The sequence below is a fragment of the Capsicum annuum genome, chromosome 9, assembly GCF_002878395.1.
Source record: "Capsicum annuum cultivar UCD-10X-F1 chromosome 9, UCD10Xv1.1, whole genome shotgun sequence".
Classification (NCBI taxonomy): Eukaryota; Viridiplantae; Streptophyta; class Magnoliopsida; order Solanales; family Solanaceae; genus Capsicum; species Capsicum annuum.
In genome coordinates, this window is record NC_061119.1 from 86,343,902 (window position 1) to 86,361,003 (window position 17,102).

Here is a 17,102-nt window from a genome sequence, read left to right on the forward strand (position 1 = left end):
CTTTGACAATGCACAAATATGACCTTTAACTATTCAAAACTGTACAAATATGACCTTTAAATGACTTTTTACTATTATTTTTTCATTATTTTCGGCTCAAAGATTAAAATGGCATCTAATTTCTTTTGTCATTGCGGAAAAAAATAATATTGAAGATTTATTAATTAGGTGGGTCAGCCTCATACAAAAAATCGCGCGGGTATGTATATATATTATAAAGCAGAGGGTGAATTTAAGTTATATAATATATCTAAATATAATTTATTTAAATATTAAATTAAAGATGAAATTATACTAACAATAAAAAAATTATAGTTTTAATAAAACGTTATTAAGGATAGTAGTAGTAGTAGATTAAATTAACGTTATCAAATTAACGTTATTAAAATATTATTAAATTAATGTTATTAAAACATTATTAAATTAACGCAGGGGCGAACCTACGTGATTGCCATGGGATTCACTCGAACCCCCTCGGTAAAAAAATTACGTTGTATAATAAGGTAGAAAATCTATATTTATGTATGTATATTAATGTTGAACCATATGAAACAAGGCACTTAGATAGACCAGTGGTGTTATTTGCTCTTCTTGGGCACTTCCTTCAACCTATTGCGCGGGTTCGATCCCTAAATAAAAAAAATAAAATAAAATAAATAAATAAATAATAATAATAATAATAATAATAATAATAATAATAATAAAAACGACGCCGTTTAATACAAAAAATAAAACTTTGACAGTGTATAAATATGACCTTTAACTATTCAAAACTGCACAAATATAACCTCCCTCCAAGACAGCCCTTTTAACGAAGTGGCACCGTGTGATTGAATTACCTTTTCACATAGGCGCGAGTGAAACTCACGCATTGGAACTGCAAAATTGGAGGTCATATTTGTTCAAGTTTTGAATAGTTAAGGGTCCTATTTGTGCACTATTAAAGTTTAAGGTCAAAGTTATAATTTGATGTCAAGTTTACGATCATATTTATGTATTATCTCATTTATCAAACTGAACAAGAATTATTGAACAACTAGTATTATTGAACAACTACTTTTAATATAGTGGATAATAAAGATAGACGAAGGGAGAACCCATAAACAAAAAGTCATCCTTTTTAAACTGTTTTTATCTTTCAACTAGAGTTCTCTGTTATTGCGGATTACCGAATAGTTCCTCTAATGCAATTCTATTTGCTCTGCGATTCATGAAGACTGAAGCACTATGATACTACCTATAGGTGAGCTCTCCAGTTAATGAAGACTGAAGCACTATGACACTACCGATAGCTGGTCACCGTAACATGAATTAGCTTAGCATTAGAATAAGGTCAGGATAACTCATCACAGAACTAAAGGTGAGTTTTCTCTACATACGATCCAATTCCAGAAGTTACAAACCAGGGCATCCAATTTTCCCCCCTTGTGCAAGGCTCTAAGGCTCTGCAGGGCAGCATCGACTCAGGGAAAACAATTCAGTTACATCATGGGGAATCAACATACGCGGGAAAAAAACAGTACTAAAGGCAAATCAATATATAGATGCCTGCAAGATTATCCCTTATGCAGGCATTATTCGAAGCCTTTCCTCCGAGGTTTGAGATCCCTCAGAAGTCCCCTCCTCTGCAAGCAGTGACTGCAAGTCACTGCCATTTGCAAGGCTATTGAACTCCACGGCTTTGGATGGCATTGCTGGATAACGTCGTTGGCAGAATGTCATCAATCTTTTTACTGACTGCAGATACTTCCTAGTTGTCTCATCATTCATGATATGAGCAACACTGTTTGTGTAGATCTTCTCACGAGCTGACCGTTCGTGAATACCAACCATAGTAACACCAATAGGCCAAGGTGCATTACCAATTGCCATCTTAATGTACTGATCCATCGCAGCTAGATAGTCCCTCTTCATACAGCATTCAACAACCACTAGTAGTGCTTGCCTAATGTCATCAGGAAGTACCTAGATACACAAGTACACCATGACAAAATAAGCTTCTCATGCAGAAGTAACGATTTGAATAAGAATCTTAAAAGGGAGCACAAAAGAAACATATTAGTTCAACCTAATGTTTATTTTTTAAAGGGACTACATCAGCAAGAGAAGACCTCGTCATCAGAATTATTATGCAACAAAAAACACTTTACCAGCAGAACTCAGCTTACGTTCCAACCTTCTATGAATTGGGCAACATTTTTTAGGGATCATTTGGCAGGATGAAATAGGGGAAATGAATGGTATTATTTAGTACTATGTTTGGTAGAGATTTTGGGTCAATGTATAATTAATACCTTCCATTTGGTGATATTAGTAATAAATTGAATTTAATACCACAGGATTATATATGAAAAGACAAAAATACCCCTCAAATCCTTATCATTTTGTTTATTTTCTTGGATTTATGTTTTATATTTGCACCAGTAAATTTATTTAAGTAAATTATCTTACAAATTTTATTATTTAGAGAAAGTTATTTGTCGCTAAATCAATCCAAGACTAATCAATAGAAAGCAACCTCCTGAAGCTTAAGTTGATGTTCCCGATCAATAAATCTTTTTGATGGTAAATAGTAGTCTCACTCAAAAAAAAAAATGATATCAATACCAATCAATTTTCACTTAAAATAACTTATAATGTGACAACAACTTTCATGATAAACTTTGATTTTAATTCAGCTTAAATTACATGCAACAACAGAATGTATTCAAGTATGTAGAACAAGACAATAATTAGGATTGATTAATTCAATTCGATCGGTTGGAAAAACTAATTTTTTTAACTTTCTATTCATAATTCCTTTATGTTATCCATTAACTCCTCTTTCATCCGCAAACGAATCAACAAAATCATTCATAAAGCAAACCAATAAATCTAAATATCATTGAGATCTTTTTCTACAAGGTTTACATTTCTATTAAACATAAACTCAATTTTTATTAAAACATCATCTTCAACAAAGAAAAAGCATTGAAATAGGTCAATGAAAAAAAAAAACAAATATAACAAAGTGCTGAAAATCAATTAACAATAATGAATTCATGAAAAAAAAAAAGTTAATAGAAGTTGTAGAATATTGAGGGTATTTTTGTAAACAAATGATATTTTTAAAGAAATATAGTCATACATATTTTTAATACATCAAACCAAACAATGCATAAGAAATAAGCCTAGCATTACTACCATCAGCACTACTAATCCTTGTATTACTAATACACCCTTTTCAGTACCATTTTTATATACTCTACCAAACGAGTCCTTAGTAAATAAACCAACATCACTGCTAGATATATAAATTAGCTTTCCACATATATACCTTATATGATGAGATTTGGCTCAAGAACCTACCAATAGAAATAAGTTCGGGTAATTATCATGTTTCTGCACATAAAATTTGGCAGATAGACAGATAATCACATTACAATATACCAGGATTTACAAAACTTGTGAATGACTTGTTGATTTATTGAGTAAAAATATAGTAAAGGTGGTTTAGCATCCATTATAGTAACAACTAAATCCAGGTCACTCTGTTAAGCCCATCCTGAAACTAAATCCTCTAAAATTTGACCAAAATAGAAACAAATTTGGTTTAACTCTAAAACCCTACGCAAGCAATAAGCACCGAGAAGAATAAATAATGTTTGTGTAAGACTCCCGCCGTTCTCTCCATATATTTTCCATTGTGTCATCAAGAACATAGTGTTAATTTACTTTCTCAATTATCAATGCATGATAGCTCTTCCTAATCCAAGTGCTCAAATCTCTCAACCAGGCAAGTGGCTGCTCGCTCTACTTTTACCTTTTGCCAATCATTCGGTCTTCCTTCCCTTTTCCAAAGGGGTTCTTAGTCTTAGACAAGCTAATTGTGTGTAGGCCTTCTATTTTCACTTTGTGAAGCTAGCAAATGGTCTATTACCTTTTTAGAAGGCACGGAGATGTGATTGCTTTCAGTGAAAAGTTCAATAAACAAAATGCAAAAGCTTAGAAACTCTGGCTCAACCTTTTTGTTCGAGGAACCCATTCTCAACATCTCAATAAGTAAAGTAGGCAAACTTATAGGTACTTAGTAGCGTCAACAAAGAAGGAGGAGCTTGTTAAAAGAGATTGAATCTTTCCATTTTTCTTATCTATTACTCCTCCCGTTTCAACTTGTTTGTCTGGTTTTGACTAGACATACAGTTTAAGAAAGTAAAGAAGACTTTTAAATCTTATCGTCTTAAACTAAAGTTATGTGGAATACACCAAAATGTCCTTTAATTTGGTGGTTGTGAAGAGATAGAAGCGAAGAATATTATTGAATTGTTGCATCTACATGATTACACTGAGACCCTATTTATAAACACTACATTCCAATCTGTGTCTAAATATGACACTACATTACAGACCTTTTTCAAGTAGGATTCTATAGTTACTCCTATTTCTACTCATATTCTAACAATCCCTATCAAGCTAGTGCATACAAGGCATATGTACCAAGCTTGTTATGGATGTAACTTAAACGAGGATCAGTGAGGGGCTTGGTAAAGATATCTGCAAGAAAATTGGTAAGGACTACTCTGGGCATTGGGAGCCCTCAGTTGAAAAGGAACAAACTGAAGTTGTAAACGTCGCTGAAAAGTTGATTTGCAGCGGGAAAATTGCCAGAAGCTGATATAAAATATATAGGTCATCTCAAAATCAAGAGATAAGTAGATCTTGAACAAAAAAGTTACCAAAAAACTGGACGGAACATGCTCATGCGCTAGCTTATTAGATTTGACAGCTAAAAAGTGTGGTCACAATCTAAGAAAAAATTATATGGGTAGGATCGAAATGATGGCACGATCCTACTGAAAAAGAGATCATATGAGTACGGTCGAAATGACAACACGACCCTACTGAAAAATGAAAATTATATGAGTATGATCAAATTGATGGCACAATCCTGTGCAAATCAGATCTAGATTCATCGAAAAGATGAACAAAACTACGTAAATTAGATATGAGGAGTCACCAAAAGGATGCACGGTGCTGTGCAACTCAGATATGAGAAAATAGTATGAAAAAATGCACGGTACTATGCAAATTGAATATGATAAGTAGTTCAGAGAGATGCACGGTGCTATGCAAATCAAATACGAAAAAGTAATCACCAAAAAGATACACGGTGCTATGCAAATCAGATATGAGAAAATAGTAACCAAAAAAAACATTGTGCTACACAAATCAAATATGAGAAGCCACTAGAAAAAAGCATGTGGCCCAAATTTTTCTAACATTATCATTAGTCAAACGAGCGACATATATGGGTCATAGACGCCCACTACCAGTGAAAGCTCTTGAATTTTCCACCAAGTTCGTAGAAGCTCTAATACCATCTGAGAAATATACAGGAGGAATATTATGATTACACTGAGACCCTATTTATAGATACTACATTCCAATACATTTCCAAAGAGGACATTACATTCCAGTTCTTTTTCAAGTAGAATTCTATAACTACTTTTATTCCTACTCATATTCTAACAGTGGTCTTAAACATGGAAAGTAAAAAGTTGAAACTAAGAGCCCGTTCAAGATTGCTGCTAGAAAATTACTTATTTGAGAAGCACTTTTATAAAATAGTTTTTCAGAAAAATGTTTTCAAAAAGAGATTTTGTGTTAGGTAAATTCATTTGAAAAGTGCTTTTTATGAACAGATTGTGTTTGAATAATCGTTTTCAAGAAGTGTTTTTGAGAGACAAATGATGAAAAGGACATGTATCAATAAAATTTTACTACTAAAATATAGAGAAAATTTATTTTAAATATCTATCATAAAATTTTTCATTAAATTTTTTATTTTTATTTAATTAAAAGTACGTACTATAAAATTTTCATTATATACACAGATACATTAAAATAATGATATAATATTACAAAAATAATATATAAATCATAGAATAAAATCAAGAATTATGATGTAAATAAGAAGTATAAAATTTTAAACTCAACTTATATGACATGCTGATTAATTAATAAGAGATACTTTAATAAAAAAATATTTTTTTTTAGGAAAAAAAAATCCCAAACGGACTATAATAGCCCGTTTGGCAATATTGATAAAAAACTGCTTATTTGAGAAACATTTTTTAAGGCTTTTCAAAAAATTGTTTTTGAAAAAAAGCAACTTGTGTTTGGTAAATTCCTTTGAAAAGTACTTTTGATAAACAGATTGGGTTTGAATAATCTTTTTTAAGAAGTACTTTTGAGAAACAAATAACAAAAAAGGATATGTATTAATAAACTTTTACTACTAAAATTATTTTATAGAGAAAATTTATTTTAAATATCTATTATAATATTTTTAGTTAAAATTTTTATTTTTATTTAATTAAAAAGTACGTGGTATAGAATTTTCAATCAATATTTATACACAGATATAATAAAAAATGTTAAATAATGATATAATATTACTATAATAATTTAAATATTACCTAAAAACATCAAACAAAATGAATTTAAAAATTACTCCATAAATTAAATAACAACATATGAAAAAATTCACCACAAAAATAAGTAGTCCTCACAAAAATTCTCAATGATTTCATCTCTAATTTTATCACGCAATGTCTCCATACTAGTAGAAGATTTGTCTTGTATTTCTGAAGGTATACCAGAAGGTCCATCTCCTTCTTCAATCTCTGTGATAATGTCTTCGTTGGCAAATAGTTGAAGTCTTTATCAATGATAAAGCGTTGTCGTATGAAATAATGTATAGTCATAGTATTTGTAACAAGATGAATTTAAGTGTCAAATCTAAGAGAAAGGGATATATGTGTGTGTAAATCATAGGGATATTTTTGTCACGAAGAAAATAATTTCTGCTTCTGCTTTTTTCTAGAAGCAGAATTTTTGCACATTTGCAAGTTTACCAAACACCATCTTTTTCAAAAACAGTTTTTCTCAAAAAAAGCAATCCCAAACAGGCACTAAATAATTGCCAAGAAAATTAAAGAGGAATTCATTGGAACGAACTAAGGGCCGTCCGGCCATGAAAATGTTTTCACTTTCAGAAAATTTTTTCACTTTATGCTAAATACAACTCCAAGCTGATGTTTGGCCATGAGAATTCCAAATGCAACTTGGAGTTGTATTTGGAAAAGTGAAAAACAAGAAAAACTTGTTCACTTTTTTCCATCTTCCTTCTCTTACAAAAATTCAAAAACAACTCCAATTATATTTATGGACAAACACAACTCCAACTTCAATTCAAACTCCAACTTCAAAAATTTTAGTTTTTATAGCCAAATAGCCAAATGCCCACTAAAAAGAAAGAAAGACAAACAAGCTGAAATAGAGGGAGTATATAATAAGACATTGAATAAGATCCCCTGATACACTTGACTTATCATCATCTATAGGGTTATCATTAATCACATGAAGGATAACCGATAACGTCTCATGTGGAGTACATATACAACAACAACAACAACAAACCCAGTGTATTCCCACTTAGTGGGGTCTGGGGGCGGTAAGATGTACGCAGTCCATACCTCTACCTCTGATGAAGTAGAAAGGCTGTTTCCGAAAGACCCCCGGCTCAAGGCACAAGATATCACACAAACACATAGTAAAGCACAGAAGCAGATGACATAACATAAATACGGCACCCATAAGGAATATAAAACAGAGGAAAGCAGAGGAAAGCACACAGATTCGTAATAAGCATGGAACACTGAATACGGAATCATAACGGGAATAAAAAATAAAAAAAAAACCCACCAAGTAATTCCCTACACTAGCGACCCAATCTGGCCCTACTCTTCTGCCGTAATTCGCGTCTTCCAGACCTTCCTATCTAGGGTCATGTCCTCGGTGAGCTGTAACTGTTCCATGTCCCGCCTAATCACCTCACCCCAGTACTTCTTCGGCCTACCCCTACCCCGCCTAAAACCATCCAACGCTAGCCTCTCACACCTACGGACCGGGGCATCCATGCCCCTCTTCTTCACGTGTCCGAACCATCTCAATCGTGCTTCCCGCATCTTACACTCCACTGAAGTCACACCAACCTTCTCCCGGATAGTCTCATTCCGAACTCTATCCCCTCGAGTCAGTCCACACATCCAGCGCAACATCCGCATTTCTGCCACCTTCATTTTTTGGATGTGGGAGTTCTTAACTGGCCAACACTCCGCTCCATACAGCAAGGCCGGACGGACTACCACCCTATAGAATTTGCCTTTAAGCTTGGGCGGCACCTTCTTATCACACAGCACCCCCGACGCGAGTTTCCACTTCATCCATCCCGCCCCAATACGGTGCGAGACATCCTCGTCAATCTCACCGTTACTCTGGATCACGGACCCGAGATACTTGAACTTATCCCTCTTACATACCTCCTGTGCTTCCAGCTTCACTACTACCTCGTTCTCCCGCCTCACGTCATTAAACTTACATTCCACATACTCTGTCTTGCTTCTGCTCACCCTGAACCCTTTAGACTCATGTGGAGTACATATGCATCAATTAATTAAGTTAAAGTTATTTTTTCAGCAAGATAATTAACTGGAAATTAACTTATGGAATACATGCATCATTCCATACTTTTACATAAGAAAGATGTACAAATCTTCTTATGCATGTGCATATAGGAACTGTTTCTTTGTCTTCAAATTCTATGAACCATTGTCCTTCCAGATCAGATCATTATACCACAGTTGCCACAGAACATAAAATCCTTATTCACAAGAAGAGGAAGGGTCAAAGAATTCATTATTTTATCCCATCATCTACTTAACCATGGATGGTAATGAAACGATTAGAGTATAGATCAAAAGTTCTCTTACCCAGTTATTCCAGTTCAGGTTATACAGATGAGATGATGTGCAGGCAAGATTTAACACAGGATCTATAGTAAGAATGTGAACCCATCCTTCACCAATATTCTATAATACTTACTATTTCAATACCGACAAGTAAAGCATTGGACGAACAAGAGATCATAAATCTTCACGATCAATTTCAATCAAATTTCAAAACAAAACATAAGCAATTGACTCCAGTTATGATAAAGGTGGTGTTATCTGATCAAAAAAATACATCATCACTAGATTCGAACACAGGCTTGTACAAGAGGCTATAATCTTTTATATCACAGTTAGAACTCCCACAAGGACAACCATATTCCGTATCACATTGCCTAATTCATTCTTTCATAAATTGGATCCACCTTAGTCTGAATTCATATGCTGGAATTCAGTCTGATTAAGTAAATTTCCAACTAAGTTTAATTTCAAGCAATTGCATTTACTAAGAAAGAAAACTAATATAAAGCTTGCGGAATCAGGAATTGCAGAAACAGAACATAGCATCTATTAAAGCAACAAGAACAACAACATATGCAGCGTAGTCGTACACAGACCTTAACTCTAACTCAAATTTGGAGAGGCTGTTTCCCTCCCCTATTAATACGAGTCAAATGGCCATCAACACTATTGAGCGTGCATTAAAGCAATTTCGAGTATGGTTGATAGCTTGGAGCCAAGGAAATCCATGGCGTAAGGAATAAAGAGAGCCCTTGTGGGTTATTTCCAAAATAGTCACTTTTGGGCTATTTTTGTAATAGGCTAAGGGCTTATTTGTTTGCAATCAATGGAGGTCTGAATCTGAATGGTTCAGACTTCAAACCATTAAGTGCATTTATTTTTTATCAAGATTTTAGCTCTAAATAAGTCTGAATAGGTCTTAATCATTTACATCTAGAATCAAGTCTTAATAAGTTTGAAATGTATTCTGGTGTTAGATAATATTCACCGCCACTATGGTCAGAATCATCAATCACCACCACTAACCACCTCTTGTCACCGCCACCATTATCAACCACCACCCACCACCACCACCACCACCACCACCACCAACCACCTCCACCATCACAACCACCATCGACAACAAATATCGTTACCAACCACTATTGTCAATCGCTACCACATCTACTACCTCTATTATTCTAATTATATTCACCACCACCGCCACCGTCTACAGCACCACCATCATCAACCACTACCGGTCAATCCCTACTATCGACCAACTCATCTATCACAACTAGTACCACCGCTAACTACCACTAATACATCACAACCTCCATACATTCTTCGGCCGTCACCATCATTATCACTAGTAACGCCACCTCTACCATCACTTCAACCACTACCATCGCTACAATTTATCTCTACTAACAACCATCTCCACCATCACAATTAACATCTCCAACTAGCACCAATACATCGTCAACCTTCATGCATTCATTTTTCAGCCATCACAGTCAACACCTCCAACTACTGACATCAAGCAACGTCACATCACAACCACCACCACCACTATCAACCGCCACCATCATAACAGTCACTACAATACCAACCATCACAACTATTACCACCAAAATTACTAATCCCTAACATCAATAGTTGTCGCCGCAACCACTATTATAAACCATCTCCACTATCTCTAACAAACATAAATATTTTTTTCAATCAAATAAGAATTTTGTTATATTAAATTATATACTTTTCTGATATATAATTAGTTTTTTATTTGAATTGTATTTTTTATTTTATTATGTATACAAATAAAAAAATTTTACACATTCAAATGCTGAAAAAACGAACAGTCTTAATCATTCAGTTTTCAGATCTAAAGACAACATCTTAATCATTCAAATGTGCATTCAGATTCAAACATCTGAATCTTAAAAAAAAAAACAAATGCAGCCTAAGAATGCAAAGGCAAATACTATAAATAGATGCCTTAGACATTTCATTTGACAGTTTTTGATGAATTATGAATGCAAACTCTATTGAGGGTATGAGGCAAGCGTGGAATCGCTTGTGTTGATCTTTTGTTTAGAAACTTGGATTGCTCGGGAATCCAATTACCTTGAGGTCTACGTAAGATTTAGGAGCTTTGTTTGGTTTAATTGATTGAGGATTTAGGGTTTGATATACCTTTTACTTGCTTTCAATTTCTTTCATTGTGTCTATCTTATTGCTTCTCTATCTATCTTTTATCGCTTGTTTTTCTTTCATTTCTTAGTTTAGCTTTCACTCGTAAATTGAATCGTATCATTTGGTATCAGAGCCGATCTTGATTTCGTTCTCACAAAGTCAATCTTGGGTCTTGTTGTGTTGAAAAATCGAAAAATCACAAAAAGAAAAAAAAATATTCCCGTTTTGCCCCTAGGTCAAAATTGAGTTTTTGGTTTTTGTGTCTTTTTGTGTTTCTAGTGTTAGATCTGTATTTCCTAACAATATTAGAGTCTAAATATCAAATTTGAGCTTATTCCGGGTTGATTTGAGTCATCCACCATTGTTTGAGCTTAAGTTGAAGAAACTTAGAGGTGGGTTCTCAAATTTGGAGGGTTGTTAGTTGGAATTTTGAGCTGAAAACGTGTGGATTGTGTTCAAGAGTTTAAAGTGAACTTGGGTCTCGAATTTCATCAACTTCCGAGGTCATTTACTTAAGGGTCAATTTTGAATGTTCTTGGTGTTCTTCATGATCTTCATATATTGTTGAAGAAGAACATTCAAAAAGGTTGTGTTTGATCCAAAAAGGGAGTGAGAGGAGAGTGAGGTACTTGTTTATTACCAAAAATATTCCAAATCTTCCAAAGAGAGAGAATCAAAAGGCATCAAAAAGAAATATTCTAAAGGAAGAAACAGAGAAGAGTACAAAGGAGGGGACCACAAAGAATTCAAGGCTTTCAAGAATTGTTTGATCAATTGTTGAAGCATTCAAAGTCTTGAATAATCTCCAAGAAGCTTTTAAGATCATACCAAGAAGGAGAAATTGTTGAGAACCCTTCACGCCTCTTCCATCGCACGAAAAGAGCAAGAAATACCTCACTGATCAAGGTTGACGACAAGCTTGACAAGCCATCAACCAAGTGACGACTTGTCAACACTAGTTGTCAACAAGGTATCAAGCCATCAGCACAAATCGTCAACAACACTGCCTTGGGGTGACGATTATCAACTAGTCGTCAACCCACTGATAAGCCACCAACTTCAAGTCGTCAACTACACTGGTTAAGGGTGACGACGAGCCCTAGTCATCACTTCAAGTCGTCAACTCAGTGACAAGTCGTCACCTGAAGACACTACTCTGTCTAAGGTTGACGACAAGGTTGACAAGTTGTCAACCAAGTGACGACTTCCCCTAGTCGTCAACTTGGACCAATTTTCGTAAGCTCACTTTTGAATTTCTAGTTTCTTTTCTTGATTCTTAAACTTGTTTTCTTTGATTCTTAAAACACTAATTAACCACTAATAATTGATCTACTAGTTGATTAATTAGTTTTTGAGTCCTTTTATTTCATCGTCCTATTTCTTTCTAGCTTTTCTCTTTTGAATTCGTTGCCAGTTCTTAACTCAAGTCCATACATATTTTTTCTTTGAGTCGTTTCAAACATGGATCTATTCCGACCTCAAGCCACAATTGGTACCAAGCAATCTCATCGGAGTACAAACGAGCTATCAATACTTGCGACACCAATTGAGTGACAAACAAAGGTGTGAACTTTGAGAGCCTGTGAGGTTGATTTCCTAACCTTTAACTTGTTTGTTGTTTTTGTTTTGTTTAGTGTTTCTTAATAGGTACAATGGCTCAAGAAGGTGAAATATCACACACCATGGATAATAGCACCATAAATGCTATGTTAGCTTTCATCATGGAGAAGCTTAATGCTATATATAGTCGATTAGGATCCTTTGAAGGAAGAATGAAAGGGATGGAAGGATCACTATCAAGGAGGATGGACACTTTGGAAGTTTGTCTAGACTCCACCCACTCAACTCCTCAAAACTACCATGCCTCCTCTGCTGGACATGATCTCAACACCTCCGCTACTATAACTCCGGAAACACTTCACCAAATGCTCAATCCATCAATACAAGTACATGAACCCAACAACCAAGCCCCTACTTATCCAAACAACCGGAATCCCGTTCGCCCACTACAACCCCAATTCAACCAAGTCCACCAAGAAGCTCCACAAAACCAAGAACCCGACATCCAAATACCCCAAGGACTGTCGAGAGCCTCACTAAACCAAAACCAACCACCTCAAATTCCGGCTAATCATAACTAACCAATCCAAATTGATGTGGAAGGTGAGGAACCTTATTGAGGAGATGAAGTGGCTCTCCTTGTGGGATTTGTATGAAATAGAAGAGGAGCTCGAGAAGGAGGACATAGAGGACGAAGAGGAAGATTTGGTCCGGTTCCACATGGAATAGGAAACTTAGGACACCGTCCCAAGTTCAAGAAGATCATCAATGGGATCAAGGAGGAAATATGGGTAGAGATGCGGGTCTCAACTCCATCAAGATCACTCTTCCTACCTTTAAAGAAACTAATGATCCATCGGTCTACCTTGATTATGAAGTATAATGCAATAGGATCTTCCAACTCAATGAGTTAACCGGACACAAGAAAGCCGCTCATGCAATTGCTCAATTTGAAGGATATGCTTCTACTTGGTGGGAGACTGAGAGAGTGCAAAGAGAAAGAAATGGTAATCCCGACCTTCCGGATTGGGATGAATTGAGGGCATTTACGAAAGAGAGGTATGTAACGGAAAGGTTCAAGCAAGAGCAATTAACCAAGTTCTATAACTTGAGACAAGGAGGTAGAGAAGTGGAAGACTATTATGAGGAGTTCCAAAATTGTTGAACCGCCAAATCATTGTATGGCTTGATTCAAAGGTAGGTTGGACTATGACATTGCTTCTCAACTAGTTGTCCACAAGTTTGAACAAATAGAAGACCTTCTTGAAGCGGCCATTAAGGTTGAACGAAATAACTATGAAAAGAAGTCATTCAATAAAGGTTACATTTCTTCTACTTCATCCGGATGGAACAAGAACAAGGATTTCAACAAGTCCTTAAAGAGGAAGCCCATTGACAAGACCATCCAAAGGTATCCACCAAGGAATGAAGGTAACTAATCTTCTAACACCAATCCTAAAGGCATTGTTTGTTTTAAGTGTCAAGATTGGGGTCATAAGGCAAGTGAATGCCCTAATCGAAGAAACATAGTATTGGTAGAAGGTGATGCTTACTTTGTTGGAGAGAAGGTCAATAAAGAGGATGGTGGTGAGGAAGATACCCAAGAGGATGATGACCATGACCATGGGAGTGAAGAAGAAATTATGGGAGTTGAAGGAGATATACATAATGGTTTGATGATGAAAGCTTCCCATGAAGATGTTTGGCCTCAAGAAGGAGAGGTTGTGAATTTTAACCTAATGATGAGGCAAGAGATGAGTAATGAAAATGAGGAGCTTTGGGATGAAGGAGAGATTAGTTACAAACCTAAGCCCTTGTTGTTTGCTACATTCGGCACTAATATCTTGCCAACTTCCAAGTTAGTGCATGAGAGGCAAGGTCCACGTGGTGCAAGTTCAAAGGGCAAGAGAGCAAGTTCAAGGCTTTGCCCCAAAGGTATGTACCTATCCCTCTTATTCCTAGCCTTCCTTGTATTCATGATGACATTTATCCTAAGGTAGATAATATTTTAAAGGTATTTGACTTAAAATCTTACCTAGATGGTGTTGATGTCTTGCAAACCATATTTTGGAATAATTTGAATGCGCATGAAATATATGGTTACCCCAACCCGGATGGCCAATCTAAAGACTCCTTGATTCTACCCTTAGCTATTCCAACATGTGATGATTTGTTTGGTAATGTAGTTAATGGAACTAACTTTGGGGAATTTCTTGATGTTTATCGTAGCCAACTCCTTTTCCCTTTAAATGTTCACTTTTCTTCCAATGTTTTGAAGGATGTTTGGTTATATGTGAAATGGGTGCAACCTTGGCATGATGCTATAATTGATTGTACTAACTCTAACCCTCATGCCATGAGGATATTGTGTGCTTGTTTCTCCTACGTTTTTGCAAGGTTCGGATTCAAGGTCCAATCCTTTTCAAGAAGGGGACGACGATACGAGTCAAATGGCCATCAACACTATTGAGCGTGCATTAAAGCAATTTAGAGTATGGTTGATAGCTTGGAGCCAAGGAAAGCCATGGCGCAAGGAATAAAGAGAGCCCTTATGGGTTATTTCCAAAATAGTCCCTTTTGGGCTATTTTTGTAATAGGACAAGTATGCAAAGGCAAACACTATAAATAGATGCCTTAGACATTTCATTTGATAGCTTTTGATGAATTATGAATTCAAACTCTATTGAGAGTGTGAGGCAAGCATGGAATCGCTTTGTGTTGATCTTTTGTTTAGAAACGTGGGTTGCTCGGGAATCCAATTCTACGTAAGATTTAGGTGCTTTGTTTGGTTTAATTGATTGAGGGTTTAGGGTTTGATATACCTTTTACTTGTTTTCAATTCCTTTTATTGTGTCTATCTTATTGGTACTCCATCTATCTTTATCCTTGTTTTTCTTCGTTTCTTAGTTTAGCTTTCACTCATAGATTGAATCGTATCACCTATAGACCCTCGGCTCCAAAAAGAAAGTCCAAAGCAGCCCGAACAATAACAGAAATAGCATACATTAATAACAAAAGCGATTGAAAGAGAAGGAAACAATTACCTTTTTCCTGCAAAACTTGAACAACGGATGCAAGTACCTAGCACACTGCTTAAAAGTAGCAACCATCGATTTCCCCTTAGCTGTCCGCTTTTCGGACTCCGTCATCTCGTCAAGCTCCTGATTCCACTCATTCAACAACTTCTTAAAAAACACCAATATCTTATCCTCATCACACAACTCCCCGAAATTCGTCTTCATTCTCTTCAAATCCTTATCATGATCAACTCCCGAGGAGTTTCCATCTCCACTCAAATCTTCATCACCACCTCCTCCATCTTTATCCTCACCCGAATCCTCCATCACTTTCCGCTTCCTATCACTCATCATCCCCGACTTCTGCCGTTTCTTCAATTCAACAATATCTCTCAAAAAATCATTCGTTTGTCCTTCAGTCATATCACTATCATCAACTTCAAACAAACCAGCTTTCAACACAAACTTCAAACGATCAAGCCTCGCATCATCATCTTCGCCAAATAAGGTCACCGGTTTTTTCAAAAACCTAAGACGACGAATAACTTCTTGTCTCGGTAAATTTAATCCGTCGATTTCTTGTTCGTCAGTAAGTACTTTTGAAACCGATGATGAATCCTGTTTAAGCAATTGTACATCGGTTTTGGAATTTAATTTTGATGATAAGGATTCATCATCGGTAGATGACTTCTGTTGATGTTGTGAGTGTTTTTGACGGGCGGCTTTCGCTTCGGCTTCAGCTTTTTCCTCTTCGCGAATTCTCTGGAGCCGCTTCTGTTCGATCTCCAATCGCTTGAAAATTTTCCGGCCACCGATGTCTTCCGCTAGATTTTTCCGGCGTTTTTCCAGTTCCTGTTTCAGTATATCCATCGGAAGATTTCTCCTGCTTGCTCCGATTTATACAAAGGTCAAAACACACAGAATTCAATCGCTTTGGGGACCAATTGATTAAATAGAATATTTTTATTTGATTTGATTTTAAATTTTTAAAAATTGATGATATTTAATTCGAAAAGGTTTAAAAATAATAGCTCAAAAATACCCCTTGTTAGATTTTTGGATCAAAAATTATAAGACCCTGTAAAAATCGCATGTCAAATTCAACTCGTAAAGCTCCAAGAGAGATTCCAACACTTATAAAATTTTTGCTAAGTGTTCAAGTTCAACATTTAATCTCATTTTAGACCTCTTAACTTCGGGAATTTATTTGACGACCTTCTTGACCTCCATTTTTGGATTTTCAAGTTGAGTTGCGATGGGGAAATCCCCTAGTACGCATTGGACACATTCCGGGAGCATTTCAGTGGCTAACTCACTGGTTTGAAATACTCCCGCATTCCAGGCGCATTTCAGGTCAAAATTTCAATTAAATTCAAACGATCATAACTTCCTGTATATAATTAACTGTGAGAGCTGATATATATCAATGGAAAGATCTTTGAGTCTTCTTTCCAATGCATTTGGTTTCATCCAATTTGAACATCGGAGTAAAAATTGATGATCAATTTACTTCAGCCTGTTAGACAGTCAACAAAGGGACAACTGCGTCTTTCTCTCT

The 17,102-nt window shown here is 35.7% G+C and overlaps 1 protein-coding gene across 1 annotated transcript; it reads right to left on the reverse strand.

Annotated features, from left to right (window-relative positions):
• Positions 1-1,293: 1,293 nt before the first annotated feature.
• LOC107842711 (pre-mRNA-splicing factor 18) lies at positions 1,294-16,532 on the reverse strand. The gene is made up of 2 exons (XM_016686668.2): positions 15,572-16,532; positions 1,294-1,965 (listed from the first exon to the last, which is right to left on the reverse strand). Exons 1-2 carry the CDS (start codon positions 16,412-16,414, stop codon positions 1,564-1,566), a joined length of 1,245 nt encoding a protein of 414 aa, XP_016542154.2. The 5' UTR covers positions 16,415-16,532; the 3' UTR covers positions 1,294-1,563.
• Between the last annotated feature and the right edge of the window lie 570 nt (positions 16,533-17,102).

What these genes read in the sequence shown, in the direction of transcription:
- LOC107842711 (XM_016686668.2), bottom strand. Translation starts at nt 16,414, where the DNA reads ATGGATATACTGAAACAGGAACTGGAAAAACGCCGGAAAAATCTAGCG. An exon ending in TCAAGTTTTGCAGGAAAAAG is followed by an intron (nt 1,966 to 15,571) that starts GTAATTGTTTCC and finishes TTGTGTATCTAG; the next exon opens with GTACTTCCTGATGACATTAG.